The sequence below is a fragment of the Halichoerus grypus genome, chromosome 3, assembly GCF_964656455.1.
Source record: "Halichoerus grypus chromosome 3, mHalGry1.hap1.1, whole genome shotgun sequence".
NCBI classification, from domain to species: Eukaryota; Metazoa; Chordata; class Mammalia; order Carnivora; family Phocidae; genus Halichoerus; species Halichoerus grypus.
In genome coordinates this window covers 2133332-2152037 of record NC_135714.1, presented here as the reverse complement: position 1 = coordinate 2152037, position 18706 = coordinate 2133332, and the positions used below count along the sequence as shown (strand labels likewise).

The following is an 18706-nucleotide window of genomic DNA, read 5'->3' as shown; positions in this document are numbered from 1 at the left end:
TAAAATATTCATATTTTAAATTAGAAAACGATAGATAAGAAAACACCAGTTAAAAAAAGAAATGAAAAAGTTTTCTTGAAAAAGGAGCGTTACAAGGAAATATTTTTAAGTGTTCAAACTAAATAAGGCCTTAGCGATAAGACCGGGCCCTCCAGAGAGGAAGCGCAGACAGTGCAGGACGCAGGGGAAGCCAGTCACTGGGCAGAAGGCTGAAACCACATGAGCCCCCTCAACAAACACGGGACTAACGTGACAGGCGCCTTCTCTTGGCAGAGACAAGCAGGTCTTCACCTGGGACTATAGCAGGAAAGCTAGGCTGGCTTAAGGAGATGACTATTTTGCCAGAAAAAAAATAAACCAGGCATGACGAGCAAGAGAACCTGCCTGACTTTTTGAAGAAGCAAAATCAGGCCAATGAGTCAACTGAGAGTGTCTGAGATGATGGTGGCCACTGGAGGCAAGATCTCCCTGGGTAAGGAGTCTGGATTTTATCTGAACAGCTCTGGGAAATGAGTAAAAAGTTTAAGTAAGGGAATGACGTGACCCAATCACATTTTTTAAGGTCACTCTGGCTGCTATGTGGAGAACTTGGGATGTGCTGTTTCAGAAGTATAACAAAATTTTCAAAATAAGGATAGTAAAAGAAAAAGGTTATATAAAAAGAAGTTTCCTTAGTGATGTATCTCTATGGCAGCCACTTAAGATTCTTATTAAACTCAAACTCAGTGTGATAAATCACTGTTTCTTTTTAACAGTGAGAGTTTCAGCCCCTCCACCTATATGTTTACTATGTGTTCCTCAGGGACACAGCCAAGGGTCTATGGATATCAGTTTTGCCGGTTAAGGAGAAGGAAGGCACAGATGAAAACTGGGGTCTTCTTCTGATTCTCAATCCACTGAGGACAGACTGTTCCCACCAAACTTTATTCACAGTTTAATAGTCATAGTTTTAACTCATGTGAGAGACAAAGGCATACTGTTCTATAAGCAACAATGAGCCTGGTTCTCAACTTTCGACCATGTGACAAGTATCTTTTCAGCAACCAGCACGTGCAGACACGGCTCTCAGGGCCAGGCTGCAGCAGAGGACAGACAGGGAAGACCCCCGCTGTCAGGGGCACACACCTCTGTCTCTTGGGGAGGGGGGCCAACAGAAAATGAACAAGCACACTGACAGTGTCCCCGAGTATTACTGAGAGCGAGAAGTGCTACAAAAGGAAGACAAGCCAAGAAACCCCGACCGCGACTTGGGGGGCAGAGGCTGACAGCGTTAGAGCTCAGGGAAGACCTCTGAGCCGGTGACACCAGAGCCGAGAGGGAAAGAAGCCACAGGCGCCGGCTCCCATCAACAGACAGTAATAATAATCCAGAGCGCACAACTTACCTGCACTTCTGAGGCCGGACCAGGTGGGCCAGTTCAGCAAACCTCCACAAGGCGGCGCGCAGGCTCCGGGCAGCACCGTTCTGAGTGGGTTGAGAGTGGTGAGTTACATTTAAGAGTCACGCACGCTACTCCAAAAGGACTTCATAGAAACAAGAGCATTTATGTGATTACTTATTTCTATTTTTAGATACAAGGCCACGTAAACATGTAACTGCTGCAGAAGCATCATGGTCTCAGGGCTTCAATTACAAAGACAGAAAACTTAATTCCCATCCCATCTCATAAATATGAAGAGGAACCTTATGAAGAAAAATAAAGCAGTGAAGTCTACTTTACCAACAGCATTTCCGTCTAACATTCACACTTAGTAAATAAAAGACAAGATTTCATATACACTGCTCAATCCAGGGAAGCAGTACCATTTGCTCAATAACAGAAAATCAAAGCCTACCTTTTTGATTTCCTTATAGAGTTCTAACTGTAGCCTCGGAAGATTGGAGTCCATCAGGGCCTGCAACAAAACACAAGAGAGCCGTTCATGTAAGACTCACTCCACCAGCCCGGGAGAAAACTAAAAGGCAACTAAAATTTCAACTTGGGGGCAAAGTGGAATGTAGCAGCAACTAAACTAAGAACCTGCTCATTAAGAAAGAAGCACATAGGGCGCCTGGGTGGCTCAGTTGGTTAAGCGACTGCCTTCGGCTCAGGTCATGATCCTGGGGTCCTGGGATCGAGTCCCACATCAGGCTCCCCCTGCTCTGCGGGGAGCCTGTTTCTCCCTCTGCCTCTGCCTGCCACTCCCCCTGCTTGTGCTCGCTCTCTGTCAAATAAATAAATAAAATCTTTTTAAAAATAAATAAATAAATAAAATAAAAAAGAAAGAAGCACATATATACAGGAAGTCACCGAATAAACTAGACACAGGTCACTCACTTGAATAAAAAAACAGAAGGGAAAGAATTTAACTTGATGTACAATCAAATACCACATGATATTTAAATCCAATGGTAGATGGTTCAAATTCATTCTAATGCTCTTATATTAAAGCTCTAATACACAATGAGAGGAGAAAACACCTGAAAGGTTTCCTTCTTCATTAAAGTGCACGCTGCTAGATGGCCCAACATTAACAATGGCCTGAAGTCTGTGATGCTAGCAAGGCAGTGAGCATACTTTTAAGACCAGAGATCCTCGCTCCGGCGGGCAGAGCCCCCGTCCTTTCTGAAGGTTCTCCCTCGAGGCACGGATGCTCCCAGCCCCGTGGCTCAGAACCCGAAGGAGGGCGAGGAGCCTCGTGCTCCTCACAACACCTTCCTTGCCCCATCCCCACTCACTTATGGACCAAACCAAAACTAACAGCCACCAGGCCAACTTCAACCCAGTAAGAACGGCCAGAGGCAACCACCACCAGAGGCAGAGTCCATGTTAGGGAGGGCTTCTCAAGATGGAAGGAAGGGAAAGGAAAGGTTCCTGGCCCCCACTCTCGCCCGTGGGAACCCTCTCCTCTGAAATGGTACTGCCAATGGACTGTCCACCAAGAAGAGAGGAAAGACGTAACCAAGCCTCAAACCAAGCTTCTTTCATGTGATATAGGGCTTATGACGTCTACAACCTGAGCTGCTCTTAGCAACTCACATGGGTTCACCTACTGGTTCAGTGAGCTGGAAAATCAAAAGCAGAGTCATATTTGGGGAGCTTCTGAAGTATAACAGTATCTCAGAAATTTGTAAATCCTAACTCCTCCATTTCAGTTTGTACTAAATCTGTAAGCGAGCACACCAAAACGAACAAACATATAGTAAGATGCTACTTTGCAAATAAAACCAGAAGCCACATCCAAGTGTTATTTCACTTTGTTTTATAAACTAATCTCAAACTTACTTTATAACAAGAGAAAACTAAACCTCAAACCCCTAATAATAGCACAGAATCGGGGTTCCCAGTCACTGGGTAATGGCAATCCAACCCCTCCCTGCTCCTAAATCTTTTCCTCACCAAAGTGGACATACCCACTCAGCTGCCAAATCAAGCCCATGACAGCCCACCTCCGCCTCCTCGCTCCCACTCCCAGGGCCACCGTCCTGGCTCAGACCTCACTCTCCCAGGCCTGGACTACTCTGCCTCCCATGTGGATTCTCGGTACGCAGGTCCTTCTCTACTCCAAGGCAGGCCACACAGTCACCAGGTTACTCTTCCTAAATAAAGCACTCCACTGACCACATCAAAAATCTTTGAGAGCGCCTCACTGTTTACCAAATAAAGGACAAACCTCCCTGAATTGACCCTCAATGCCTCCCATTCTCTGAGGGCACACACCGGAGCCACCCTCCTCTGTGAGCCTGCAGAGGCTTCCTGGAGCCCCGGAGAGGCAGGGTGCTGCACTGTTTAAGAGGGCCCCTAATCTCCTCACTCACCTACTAGCCACCACCTCCAGGAAGCCTTTTCTGCCTTCCCAGACAGAAGATACCTCAGTCTCCAGAGTGCCATGATGACTTGTCAGCATCTCTCAGAACTTAGAGTTTGTGCCATGTATTGAGTGATTTCTGTACAAACGTGCTTCCCCACCTGAGACCGTAAATTACATGAGGCAGGAGCACGCTGTCAGGCTGAATCAGATCCCCACTGCATTTTCCTATATAAATGAAAAGCAACATGTCCCATTTGCTTGGGCTATGAGTCTGGTCTCATCAGAAGCATATAACAACACTCAAAAGAAGACAAAAGTCTAGGACCTGACTCCCAAGTGACCATGTCTGTATTCCTGCCCCTGCCTGACATCCCAGCCAAGGGCCATCCACACTCTCCCAAGCCTGTCCTTCCTCTGCCACAATGAAAGCAAATCTAGCCAGACCCTGATCTGGCTCCAGCCTGCTGAACCTGAAGACTAGAGCATCTGAGGAAGCACAGATCTAAGTATAGCTAAACCCCACCATGCCCACCTTCAAGCAGGAAAAAGAGGTCGAGACTGACCTCATCTTCACGTCTGGGACCATAACAGGAGAAAGTAGAATCTCTGCACTGGGAGGCCTGACACAGAGGAAATAGGACAGGAGATGGCCAGAAAGACAACCCAGGCCTTAGGTTACGACCCAGGGTCACGGCCAACAACCACCACACATATACCAAGCTATTCAGTCCAGCAGTTCTTGGAAATAGGTCACTAAAGAAGACAGGCTTAGGGGTGCCTGGGTGGCTCAGTCGTTAAGCATCTGCCTTCAGCTCAGGTCATGATCTCAGGGTCCTGGGATCGAGCCCCGCATCAGGATCCCTGCTCAGCGGGGAGTCTGTTTCTCCCTCTGCCTCTATCTGCCGCTCCACCTGCTTGTGCTCTGTCTCTCTGTCAAATAAATAAATAAAATCTTTAAAAATAAATTAATTATTTAATTAAATCTCATTATTAATAATACCTGTTACCACTTGGAGGACCAGTGAGTGGCCAGGATGGTGCTAAGCACATCACCGCCTTTGATCCTCACACACACGCTCACACACACCACCAAACTTTGTCTGATTCCCTTTGTAGGTAAGGAAACATAGGCTCACAGAATTAAATACATTTCCCAAAGTTGTTCGGTTAGTAGGGGACAGAGGCAGATTCAAACACAGGTCCCCTTGACTCCAAAATCCACGTATGCTCTACCTGCCTGGCAGAGGGCCTCAATCTCCTTGAACGTAGCAGGAGGGGGTGATCCTCTTTCTGAAGAAGGCTGGGCCCATGAAAGAGAAAGGAAGGGTAACTGCTTGGCCAATGTAAAATGTGACCACTGTCCAGAGAAAGCCCTGAGAAGGACTCCAAAGAACAGTTTCTTTATTGAGATCCCAACGAGAAGGGAAATATTCAACTGATCTACATTAGCTTGTAGTCCTTGGTTTATCCGGCCAAATGAGGAAAAAGCCTGCAAGGAAAATGAAGAGATGTGGGCTCTTCTCCAAGACTTATGTAAATTTCAGGGGTGGAATTGGAAGCTGCAGGGGAAAAATAAGAAAACTAGAAAGGTCCAATAAACAAGGATCCCTGCAGAGAAAGAAACAAGGAAAAACGTCCGGAGAGACTTACAGCGCTAACCACAGAGCCGGCGCACCGACAGTGGGAGTGCTATCTGAGTCTGCACACAGAACCCAAAAGGCCCAGTCACCAACGCAAAGTGGCCTAGAAGAAGGTGACCAGGATGCGCTGGGGACACAAAGTAGGAGAAGGGCAGAATGAGAAAAACAAGGACAGTTTTCCAATACAGTAAGAATTATGGAAGAAGGCCTTTATCTTCAAGGGCAGTAGAAAACAGGAGCTTAAAGCTCTGGTGGTCTTGGCCACAAAGTCAGCCTCTCTCAGCGGTGTCCTCTCTCCACCCGCAGCTCGCCTGTGGCCCAAGCGCTTTGGCCTTCTGGCTCTGCCGTCCTTCCCTGGGAACTCCTTCCGCCCAGCCCCACCACACCAGCCCCAGCTAGCCTGTTACAGAAGCCCCGTCTCCTGAGCAGGTCTCCGCAGGGGCAGGGAAAGCAGACGAAGGAAGAGGGGCTAGAGACACCACAGAGAAACCACAGATGGATTCCATTTACCCGTCCCCTGCCTCCCCAGGGCCTCGTGGCTGCTCTAGGCTCTGCCCAAACAAAAGTTGGTGCCTTAGTGACATCTTCCCCAAGAACACCCAGGGCCACCAGCAGTGCCCACGTGACCTATGCACTGCACAGGCTTCTGGGGAACGCACTGCCTTCTGATTGAGCAGGGGTAGCAAGTACGCGGGCAGACACGAGAGCACCGCCAAAGCACACACCAAATGCAACAAGCACAAACATCCAGAGGGACTGTGCCACTTAAAACAGAAGAAAGTTAAGTTACAGCTTCTTCTCTCAGCCACAAGTCCTGCTCGGAGAGCACGGCTCACAGGGTCTTACTTTTATGACTCTGTTGAGGCACTCGTCAGCCACCATCCGGACATCCGACTCTGCATCATCACTGCACAGCAGAAAAAGTTCCATAGCGATGCCCAGAAGTTTCTGAAATTCTGGAGAATTTCTACGTAAAAAAAAGAGAGAGAGAGAGGGAGAAACTGTCACAGCCAAGAGGAACCTACGAAGACGTGACACCGAAATGCAATGAGGTATCTGGTATCCTATATGGGATTCTGGAACAGAAAAGCAACATTACATAAAAATGAAGGTTAATAAGTAATTAATACTGATTCATTAATTGTGAAAAACATACCACAGTAATATAAGATGCTAATAATTGGGGTAACTGGATGTGGGGTATAGGGGGACTCTCTATACTGTCTTCACAATTTTTCTGTAAATCTAAAACTATTCTAAAATGTAAAAGCTTATTTAAAAAAAGAGATTGTACTTGCAACACAATTTCATTTTTTTAAAGGTTTCGTTAAAAAAATCTTAAAAAGAACTGTTTTATATGTAATGAAACTCAATAAAATAAAAAAAGAGGGGAAAAAAGACACTGCTTCACTCCCAGATAGCCATCTGCTCTCTGCCAACAGGTTACTTTTACTCTTACTTACAATATGCTTGGAATCCTGAACACAGTATACCAATATAACTTTTTCACTCCTTTTAAATCTTGCTTTCGATGTGTTCCAAAGCATAACCATATCGCATTGCAGACTACACACGATCACGGCCAGGCTGTGGTTTTGTTCCTCTAGCTCAGTCCTACAAAGACTAGAGTCTATGTAATGCTTGCAAGTGATCTTACAATGTTTGACTGAGAGAGCCTGTCTGGGCTGTCACGATCCATGTGGTTGAACACTGTCGAGACAGAAACAGGCTGATGGGCCACGTTCGAGGAACTGATTTCACAGCACCATGAAAACTGCAAGTCAGTAATATGGCCCCTGTATAATGCTGTTATTTTTGAAACCTCAGGCGCTTGGGTGGCTCAGTCGTTAAGGATCTGCCTTCAGCTCAGGTCATGATCCCAGCGTCCTGGGATGGAGCCCCGCATCGGGCTCCCTGCTCCGCGGGAAGCCTGCTTCTCCCTCTCCCACTCCCTCTGCTTGTGTTCCCTCTCTTGCTATGTCTCTCTCTGTCAAATAAATAAATAAATTCTTTAAAAAAAAAAATCCAACTGCTGTTTCATGATCTCAACCTGGAATACTCTGAAATGGAGGTCCTCCCCCTTTCCCACTACATCCTAATTCCTACCAATGGTCAGAAGAGCCACAAGCCTAAGAGAACCAAAGGACCACCTTAGCAACGATCGACAAATACAAGCAAGAAACAAAACACCCAGCAGCACGTCACACCTCCCACAAGCAGGAAAGGCCTCTCAGATGCGGGTAGAGCATTCAAATGCCACCCCAAGCAGCGCTTGGCTACGGAACCACAGCGTGAGCTACATGTCTGATTTTATGCTTTCTAATGGATACATCAAAAATAAAAAGAAACAGGTAAAATTAATTTTAATAATATATTTCATTTAGGGACGCCTGGGTAGCTCAGTGGTTAAGCGTCTGCCTTCTGCTCAGGTCATGATCCCAGCATCCTGGGATCGAGTCTGGCACTGGCTCCCTGCTCAGTGGGGAGTCTGCCTCTCCCTCTGCCTGCAGCTTTCCCTGCTTGTGCGCATGCTCTCTCTCTGACAAATAAATAAATAAGTTCTTTAAAAAATAATATTTCATTTAATCCAATATATCCAAAATATGATATTTCAACATTTAATCAATATGAAGAAATTATTGATATACATAACAATCTTTTTCACAGTACATCTCAACTCAAACACAAAATTTTCATCAGCAATATGTTATCTGTGTTTAGACTTGATAAAACCCACAGATAAAAGAAGGTTCACTTGCAAGTAATAAATAAGTTCTGAAGATCTAATGCACAACACAGTGACTATAATCAATAATACTGTATTATGAACTTCAAAGTTGCTAAGAGACCGGATCTTAACTGCTGTCACCACAGGACAGAAACAGTAACTATGTGACTTGATAAGGGTCAGCTAAGACTACTGTGGCAATCAGACTGCAGTGCAGACACGCATCAAACCAACACTCTGTACACTGCAAATTTAGGTCATAGGTCAGCCCCGTCTCAATTAAAAGAAAAAAGTAGGTTCATATACCATTTCTAACCATGCTTAAAAGTTCTCCAATAACTAGATTGATTTTTAAATTTTATTAATAAAACTGATACAGGACTAATGAGGTGACAGATTTCTTCCTGAGAGAGCTTTAGAAATGTCTTTCATGTCTGTCCATGTCACCTAAATTGTCAAATTTACTGCACAAAGTTGTTCCTAATACTCCCTTATAATCCTGTTAGTATCTACAGAACCCATACTAAACTCATCTCCCTCACTCCAGACACTTGTGTGACTCCACTCTTTCTTGCCTGGTCGGTCTGATGAATCTTACGGACGCTCTCAAAGAACTCACTTCCGGCTTTATTAAGCTTCTATAGACTTCTCTGTTTTCTATAACTTCTGCTCTTATCTTTATGTCCATTCTTCTGCTAAATTTGGGTTTCATCTGCTCTTGTTTATCAAGTTTCCTGAGATGGAAGCGGAGGTCACTGATTTGAGAACTTTCTTTTTTTTCTACGACAGGCACCGAGTGCTATAACCCTCCCTTGGACACCTCACCTTTCGAAATCCTTTGTTTTTATTTTCGGTCAATTCAGAATACTTTCAGATTTCCCCTTTGACTTTGTCTGTGACCCATGGGTCATGTGGAAATGTGTTACTTGTGTTCCAGACTATCTTTCTGGAACAGATTCCAATTCAATGCCATCGAGGTCAGAAAGCATACTTGTATGAATCCTTTTACATTTAGAGACCTGTTGTATGGCTCAGCATGTGGTCTCTCTTGGCAAGTGTGCTGTGAGCATCTGAGAAGAGCGTGTCTTCTGTTGTTCTGGGTGGAGTGTCTATAAATGCCAACCAGGCCACAGGGGTGGGTACTGTTGTTCAAGTCTTCCAGATCCAGATTTTATGTCTACTGCTCTAAGAATGTTTGAGAGAGGCTACTGAAATTGGACTATAATTGTGGATTTGTCTGTTTCTCCTTGCAGTTCAATCAAGTTCTGCTTCATGTATTTTTGAAGCTCTGTACTTAGCTACTTAAACATTTAGGGCTGCTATGCCCCCTTGATGAACTGATGCCTTTATCATTATAAAAGTGACCATCCTATTTCTGGTAATAGCTTTTGTTTAAAATCCACTGTCTGGTATTAACACAAGCACCCTGGCTTCCCTCTGATCAGTGCTAGCATGGTCAGCCTTTTTATTTTTCACTTTTAAGCTATTTGCACCTTTATACTGAAAATGGGTTTACTGTAGGCAGGATATATGAGGTTTTGGTTTTTCATCAGATCTGAAGAAACCTGTCTCTTCTGTTTAATGTCATTATTGACGTTAAGTAGATTTAAATCTACCATCACACTATTTCTTTCCTTCTTACCCCAGGTGCTCTTTATTTGCCTTTTTCCCTTTTTCTGCTTTCTTTTGGGTTGAGTATTTTTATGACCCCATTTTATCTCCTTTTTTGGTTTATTAGCTATAACTCTTTGTTGTGCTTTCAACTGTTGCCTTGCTTACAGGATACATCTTTAACTTATTCCATCCGCCTTAACGGCGTTACAGCACTTCACATACAACATGAGAAACTGACAGCAGTACTGGGTTCGTTTCCTGGGGCTGCTGTAACCGACTACTAGAAACCAGGTGGATGAAAACCACAGGTGTTCATCCTCTCGCTGTTCTGGAGGCCAGAAGGCCCAAATCAGTATCACTGGGCCAAACATCAAGGTACTTCCCTCGAGAGACTGCAAAGGAGAAGGGCTCCTTGCCTCTTCCAGTGTGGTGGTGGCCAGCACCCTCGGCCTGTGGCCTGATCTCCAAGCCTGTCTCTGCTCCATCTTCACATTGCCGCACACACGCTTGTGTGTGTGCACGTGTATGTGCATGTGTGTGTATGTGTCTGTGTGTATGTGTGTCGTGTATGTGGTGTGTGTGGTATGTATCTGTGTGATGTGGGGAGTGTGTGTGTGGTGTGTGTGTGGTGGGGGGTGTGGGGGGGTGTATGTGCATTTGTGTACATGTGTGTATGTGTGTGCTGGTGTATGTGTGTGTGTTGGTATGTGTGTGGGGGTGTGTGTGTGGGGTGTGTGCTCTGTGTGTGTGTATGTGTGGGTGGGGTGTGTGTATGGCTGTGTACGTGGTGTGTGCGTGGCGTGTGTGTGTATGCGTGTATGTATATGTGTGTGTGTATGTGTGTGTGGGGTGTGTGCTGTGTGTGTGTATGGCTGTGTACGTGGTGTGTGCGTGGCGTGTGTGTGTATGCGTGTATGTATATGTGTGTGTGTATGTGTGTGGGGGGTGTGTGCTCTGTGTGTGTGTGAGTGTATGTGTGTGTATGTGTGTATGGCTGTGTACGTGGTGTGTGCGTGGCATGTGTATGTGTATATGTGTGTGTATGTATGTGTGTGTGTGTTTATGTGTGTACGTGGTGTGTGTGTGGCATGTGTATGTGTGTATGTGTGTATGTATGTGTGTGTGTGTGTTTGTGTGTGTCTGTGTGTGAGACCTCCCTCTGCCTCCTCCTCATAAGGACACACATGTGGCTACATCTAGGGTCCCCCCAGACAACTCAGGACAATCTCGCCATCTCACGATCCTTACCTTACTCACGTCTGGGAAGACCCTCTCCCTTCCAGGCACATGTACACAGGATTCCAGGGATCAGGACCTGCTGTCTCGGGGGCAGGGGCACTATCCGGCCGAACACAAGCTACAGCCAGCCTTTATGCCAGTGTTGTCACACATTCTACTTCCACATGTCATAAAGCCCCAAAATATGTGGTTATTAATTTTGCTGCAAGCACTCCATTAACTTTTAAAGAGATGGAAAATGAGGAGGCAGGTCTTCTAGTCACATGGCGCCAGGTTACCATGTCCCTGCTCTCTGATCCCCTGCGTGGGTCCAGATTCCTCTCTCATCTTATTTTCCTTCTACTGGAAACACTCTGTACTATTTCTTAGAGTGGCTGCCTGCTGGACATAAATTATTTCAGCTTTTGCGTGTCTACTTCACCTCTGTTTTTGAGAGATGGACTAACTGGCTATGCGGTCGCAGGGTGTTTTCAAGACTTTACAAATGACGCCCCACTGACTGCTGGTGCGTATGGTTTTTCCAGCAAGGAATCTGCAGCCACTCTCACCTTTGTTCAACGCAGCTCTTTTTAATGTCTTGTCTCTCTATGTAACACATTCCATCTTTTCTCTAGCTTCTCAAATACATAAAGTAACTGTTTTCATGGTTTTGTTTTTTATTTTTTTTTAACCATCTGTGCAATTTCTGAGTCAGTTTCAACTGACCACTACGAATTTTATTGTCCTGTTTATACGCACTCCTGAAAAGTTTTGACTGGACACCGGATCTTCTAATTTTTACCTCGTTGGGCCCTATATACTTCTGAATTCCTATAAACACTCTTGAACTTTGCTCTGAGATGCAATAATGTTACCATGAAAGAGTATAATCTTGGGTTTTGCCTGTAAGCTTCATCAGGCAGGACCAGAATAACATCTTAGTTTAGGGCTAAGTTAGCCCCCATCGTGAGGGCAAACCCTTCTGCATCCTCCAGCCAAGGCCCAGGAAGGATACCTGTTCACTGCAGCTGGTGTGAACAGGAGCTCTTCCACCAAGTGTTCCAGCAAGTGTTCCTCCTCATCCTTCTAGGTGATCCTACCCCAGCCCTAAGTTTTATCCTTATAAGCACCTGCACTTCCATAGGAGCTAAAGACTCAAGAATCCCTCCCTCTGCAGGCTCCAGGGATCATTCTGTGCAGCGCTGTCTTCTTCGGGATTCTTCCCAGCTGGCTCTAGCGGGCAGCTCTGTCTGTCTCTTCAACCATGCACCCCACGGCTCTGCCTGGGTTTCCCCTCCCCACATAACTCCTTCCACACAGTAACAGCGGGGGAGGGGGGAGTCATGTGGCTCCCACACTTTTCCATTTTTCAAGGACTGCTGTTGCTCTTTGCCTGATGTCTTGAAAACCATTGTCACATATATTTTGTCCATTATCAACTGTCTTAGACAGGAAAGTAAATCTGTCTTTGGTATTTATCTTACCAGAGCAAATATCTTTCTTGATATTTTAAATTTAAGTTGTTAACATAGTGTTAATAAATTTTCTGGTCACAAATACACATTTCTAATAATCATCTTTTATAAAGTTAACTAACATTCCCTTCTATAAATGTATCTTACTTTTTCAATTCCCCAACTGCTAAGTCATTATTTTTAATTTTCTAATGGGATGAACAGCACTGCGTGGACATTGTCACACACTTTCCCAAGGATAACGTCCTCAGGTGAGACTGCCACAAAGATGACAGTCTGAAGCTTGATATTTTTGCCAAACTGCCTTTTTTAAGAAGGTTGTATCACTTCTGACAAAAATCCTTAGTATTTCTTGTTTTTTTTTTTTAAGGTTTTATTTATTTACTTGACAGAGAGAGACACAGCAAGAGAGGGAACACAAGCAGGGGGAGTGGGAGAGGGAGAAGCAGGCTCCCCGAGGAGCAAGGAGCCCGATGCGGGGCTCGATCCCAGGACCCCGGGATCATGACCTGAGCCGAAGGCAGACGCTTAACGACTGAGCCACCCAGGCGCCCCCTTAGTATTTCTTAATGTTTGTCAATTTGATGGATGGAAGCTATTCTTGTTTTCGCTTTGGTCTCTTTCCCCTGATGACTAGTAAATGTGAATATTTTCCCACAGGAAACAAAAAATACATGTCAGCTGTCAGGTTTACTGGCCCACACATATTTCTTACTTCCTGAACCACCTGGTCATGTTCTTTGCCTGCCTTCCTATTAGGCTGACAGTCTTTTCCTTAATGACTTATAATTGCTCTTTATACAGCTATTAAATCTTTGATATATATGCCGTCAATACCATCCCCAAGTTGAATTTACTTTCAAGTCTGATTAAGGTGGAGTCTGACATACTGAACTATATTCCAGTCAAAACAATGTTTTCCTTTATATTATTAGTCTTCCTCCGCCTAAGATCAAATATCCTATTTTTAATAATAATTTCATTTTTTTACATCTAAGTAATTAACCTGATTATGTCTGTTTGCAATATGAGGCACAGACATAATTTTCCTCGAGTCATTTGGTTCAATAACCTATCGCTTCCCTATTGATACAAAATGTTATCTTTACCATAAATTCACACACACAGATGCACACATACACTCTCCTAACTTTCTATCCCAAACCTTTAATGTCTAACAACTAATTTAACATTGTGTACATCACCTCTCACCATACTGCTGATGTTTCCGATTTTCTTTGCAACATTCATGTATTTATTCTTGCGGGTGAACAAGTTCAAAAATACCCCTACTAGAACTCTGATCAAAGCTATTTAAATTTATGGGTTAATTTAGAGAAAACTCAGCTTTATAATAAAAAGTCTTCCATTTAGGAAGGAAAGTAGTCATCTATACCTTTCAAGAAAGCCAACAGCAGTCCACATGTTTTCTGCATATTTCTTGTCAGTTCCTTGAAATTCTCTATGTTGGTGCCACTGTGAATTGGATCTTGAATCCTGATATCTTCTGACTGACCTACGCTAATATGTGGGAAACCTATGGATTTCTGTATATTTATTTTTACCTAACCACTTTATCAAGGTGCACACGCTTAGATAAGGGTTCCCAAGGTACTCCCAAGACGAGACTTGTGAAAAACAAATCCCTACACTACACCTGAACAGAAAATATAAGTGTGTTTGGGAAAGAGGACAGTGAGGTATCTTCATTACTGTATTTTTGACAAATTTTCTGGATGATCTTGACTCTCATCCATATTTAGGAACTAGTAGGTTAGACCACCAAATTGGGAGCTGAAGTACACTAATAGTCACAATATCCATGAAGTTTTAGATGACTTCCCACATTAAAAACTCCAGAAGCTACCACTGAAATAACCCCACTGGAGACAAAGTTAGTATATCACAGAAGCTACAGAAATGTATCAAAGATTTAGTTATATTCAAGGAGAGATCCCAGGAAATACCAGCTATAAGAAAGATTTGATAAAACACTATATACATAAATAAAATATCTACTTGAGCTCTACACTCTGAAATTCCTGCAAAGTATGGAAAGTATCTTAAAACTAAATAATTCTTTGGTCTGATGACACCAAAGACGACCTCTCTGGATCCATAAAATATCCTATCAACATGTCCCTCTGTAGAACAAGAAGCATAACTATCAGCATTACTCCATAAAAACAGAAGAAATACACTACTGTGAAAACCACTAACAGCTACTATTTTGATTTAAGATGGCAAACTGAGCCGCAAACCAATCCTAAGATATCCCAACATACTTTACTAATATGAAAATCTAAGCCGACATTCCATCAATTCCACTGAGAATGAGCAAAAGAAACGGAGTAAGTACAGAGCAGGAAGCATTCCAAGTGGAAGACAGCTCATCTTTTGGGTCCGTAAGCTTTCACAGTGAAATGTTCCTGGACTCCCGGATGCTGGAGGTCAGATGGGCAAAACTCTGCTAGGGCAGCAGGAAAGCAAATGTTTGTCAGGGATCTAAGTCACTTCACATGAAAGCAGTGACACCTGGTAGCTCTGGACAAGACCCGTCACAACCCTATAGAGCTCTCGCTCCCATGCGACTAACAAACAGGGATGCAGTGTCACCCAATCTCACAAGAACCCCAAAAATCAGGACTTACAGTTCACAAATGCAGACTGAAAGAAGTTAAATTTATCCAAAATCAGCTGGCTTATAAGGAGTAGAGATGGAATTCAAACCTTTTTTTCCCTACTTTTATCACAGTGTTGTTTTCTACAACAGCACACTAACTTATAATTTTTATTTTCAGCACATACTCTCATTTGTTACTTCATTTGCTTCCCACATTTCTACAAATTAGAAAGAGAAATCATCCACCACATTTCCCAAACGATGGAACAAGTTCAGCTAAAATGAACTATTATATGCGAAATCACTTTGAAAATATAAAATACAAATGCAAGGTGCCATTAAAAATAAGTGAGTCACTAAGTTTCTGTCAGTACTAAAATCAAGATTATTATTCTAACAGATTATAGAGAGCTCTTTCCAGCTTCCAAGCAGGACAATAATGTGAATTACTTGTTCCAAGAGAAAGAAAAGCAAGGAGAGAAGTATTTCACCCATATCCAACCAGGTAACAGAATTCAGAAACCTCAGGCACATCTGTCTCCTACTGAGGCCCTAGAAACAGGCCTGAAATATTTACCCTCCACAGCCACTAGGAACAGTGGTTAGAAAGACAGACAACCGAAAGCAAAGAGAATGAGGAGATTTAGCAAAGACAGAAAAGAAGATGCCACGAGTTCACCACAAAAGAAAGATGAAGCAAGGGAGACTGGCCTACAGTCCGCTGCCCAGGGCCCCGCAGATCCCCAAGTGCAGGTGAGCAGGCGCCGGCCACTGCTGGGCGCGCCCGAACAGCAGCAGGGTGCCAATGAGAAGCAAACACAAGACATGTCACTGGACAGTCTCCTGCCTGTTCCGATTACTGCCACAATGTAAAAATATCAAACAGAAGATTTTTCAGTGATCACAGTTACCAAGAGTGCTAACTAAATATAAACACCCGTTCAATTATCATAATGGTTACAACTATTGTTCATTAAGTTACAAAAAGGAGTATGCCTCCGTATAGCTATAGCCAGAAATATGAGAAAATGGGCCTTTAAATGTCTTAAGAGAACTAGGGAGACAAAGAATATTCTAGCCCATTAGGAACAAAAATATAGTCTTAATTTTTACTAGAAAGTTCCAAGTGCAATTACCTGAGTGACTGTGCCACTATGTTCTCACATATTGTGAGACAATGGTTCACGCGGTCCTTCTTGGTGGCTGAGAGCTCTTTCTTTCTAAAAGAAAAAACAAGGGAAAGTGAACATGTATTGAATTATCCACTCCACCGATTTCCACATATCATTCATTCATTCCACAGCACTTCCGGACCACCAGGAAGAAACCGCATACTCCATGCTGGGGGCAGAGTGGGGTCAGCTCGGGGAGGCACAGATGAGCTCAACCGAAGGCTTCCTAAACTACACGGCTCCACAGAAAAGTTGGGTGATGTCACTGATGCACCTATTTTTCCCATTTTAGAGGAGAAACTGCAGTGCAAACAGTGACTCGCCCAAGATCACACCGATGGAAGGGGCACGTGATTCAATGCAATGCAGCATCATCGCTACTCTTCATACCAAGCTGCCTCTGCTGCTCAAAATCACATTGTAACTGACGGCTGACCTCCCGCTCGTGGTGGGGAGACTGACCACTTCTACACCCCCAGACAGCTTGGAAGAAGCCTCCTGTAAGGACTTCTGGGGCAACACAAGGAGACAAACAGCCCGCTCAAGATCAGAGTAAAGGTGCTTGCTTCCCACCCACACTTGCGGCTTCAGACACCTTCAAAACAAGGGACAGAGGGATGATCCAAAGAGGAAGCCAAAAATTAAACCAGGCTGAAGAACTACATTCAGAGAAGAATTTGAGTGTGGTTACCAGCACCTCGTACTGACTAGAAACAACTAAACCAGAAGACTAATAGTTTTTGAGGGAATTATATTACCAAAGGGGTAGGGGTCTAATCTGCGAACACCTGTGACTGTTAAGTCCCCAATGCAACCCTCAGGCTCCGAAAAGTGCATCTGAAGGAACAGGCTATTACAAACTACACAATCCAACGAAGGCAACACCTCCAAAAGGCACTTCAGACGTCGCTGGAGAAGAAAAGGGGCAAGGACAAACCTCCAAAGGGGGAAGCCAGGAGCCAAAAAGAACAGGCAGGGGTTTCGAACAAGAAAAGAATCAGGGCCTGAGTGAGAAGCCTTCTTCATGGCAAGTAGACAGAGGGCTTCCCAATGAGTGGCCAATTATTAGAGACCGTCATTACAGGGACTGGTGAGTATGTCTTTCCCACTGGTCTCTTTCCTAAAGAGGACTTTTACTAGTAAGTTAATACTGCAGACTACCTGCTAGTCATCCACCCAAACACCAATCTTTCCTTCTTGGACACATGCCCCCCCAATTAGAAGTTCCATTGCTGGGGCGCCTGGGTGGCTCAGTTGGTTAAGCGACTGCCTTCGGCTCAGGACATGATCCTGGAGTCCCGGGATCGAGTCCCACATCAGGCTCCCTGCTCAGCAGGGAGTCTGCTTCTCCCTCTGACCCTCCTCCCTCTCATGCTCTCTGTCTCTCATTGTCTCTCTCGCAAATAAATAAAATCTTAAAAAAAAAAAAAAAAAGAAGTTCCATTGCTTAGCCTCCCTGTAGGTAGGGAGAGACATACGCCTTCATTCTCACAGATAAAATGGGAATGGAAGTGATATATGGAGGATCTGCCTCACCAGCTTATCCTGGGTATCTCTCCTTCTAGTCCCTCGAATTACAACAAACGTGCCTAACACCCAGTTTTTGATTGTACAGATAAAGACAAGAAGATTGCAGAACCAACAGGACGGGAGGAGCCTGGGTCCCTAAGTGACCACAAGAAGCAGAGGGTTCTCACCTCCGATCCTCAGGAGCCACCCACTTCAAAAGCACTATAATGGAAACAACCTAAATATCCTTCACCCGGTAGACGGATGAACAAACCCCCACAACCAAACAACAGAATACTGCTTGGCAGTAAAAAGGAGCAAACCACTACTACACACAAGGTGAATCTCAATGTACCAGATTCAAGACTACACAGTGGTGGATTCCATCTATATAATGTTCTGGAAGAGACAAACTACAGGAACAGAAAGTGATCAGTAACTTACAGGGGCTGGAGAGAGGAGTGGAGGCAAAGAGGTAGGGGAAGCTTGAGGGGGTGAGGAAACTGCTAAACCCCGACTATGTAGTAGTTACCTGCATTTGTCAAAGCTTACAGAACTGTACACTAAACAGGGTACACTGTGCTATTTGTAAATTACACCTCGATTTAAAGAAGAAAGTGCTCTGAGAATTAAAATGTTCTCTTCTTTAAACCACCAGATTAATTTCTCCATTACAAAAGCTTACAATTAATTTGCCCAGTGTAAGACCGCCATCAAGAAAATTCAAGAACATTGACCATTTTAAGCATTTAGGAAGCAAACTAACTCACCTACCCATTACCTTTTGATTTCCAAAGTGAAAATCTGCCCAAGGCCTTAAATGAACTGAATTCACATACCAGGGTACCAGAAAAGAGTGAAAAAGTTACCAGCTTCACAGTAATTACACACATGCCTGATCGAGAACTGGCCAGGCCAATGGAACATTTACCTTTA

At 44.1% G+C, this 18706-nt stretch overlaps 1 protein-coding gene across 1 annotated transcript in view; it reads right to left on the bottom strand.

The window, feature by feature from the left end:
- The window catches only part of HTT (huntingtin), a 136834-nt gene that overhangs the window by 107214 nt on the left and 10914 nt on the right, over positions 1-18706 (bottom strand). Inside the window, exons 2-5 of the mRNA XM_036085639.2 lie at positions 16226-16309; positions 6278-6398; positions 1836-1895; positions 1385-1464 (exon numbers count right to left, since the gene is read on the bottom strand). Of these exons, the coding sequence (XP_035941532.1) occupies positions 1385-1464; positions 1836-1895; positions 6278-6398; positions 16226-16309 (345 nt within the window). The remainder of the gene's footprint in view (positions 1-1384; positions 1465-1835; positions 1896-6277; positions 6399-16225; positions 16310-18706) is intronic.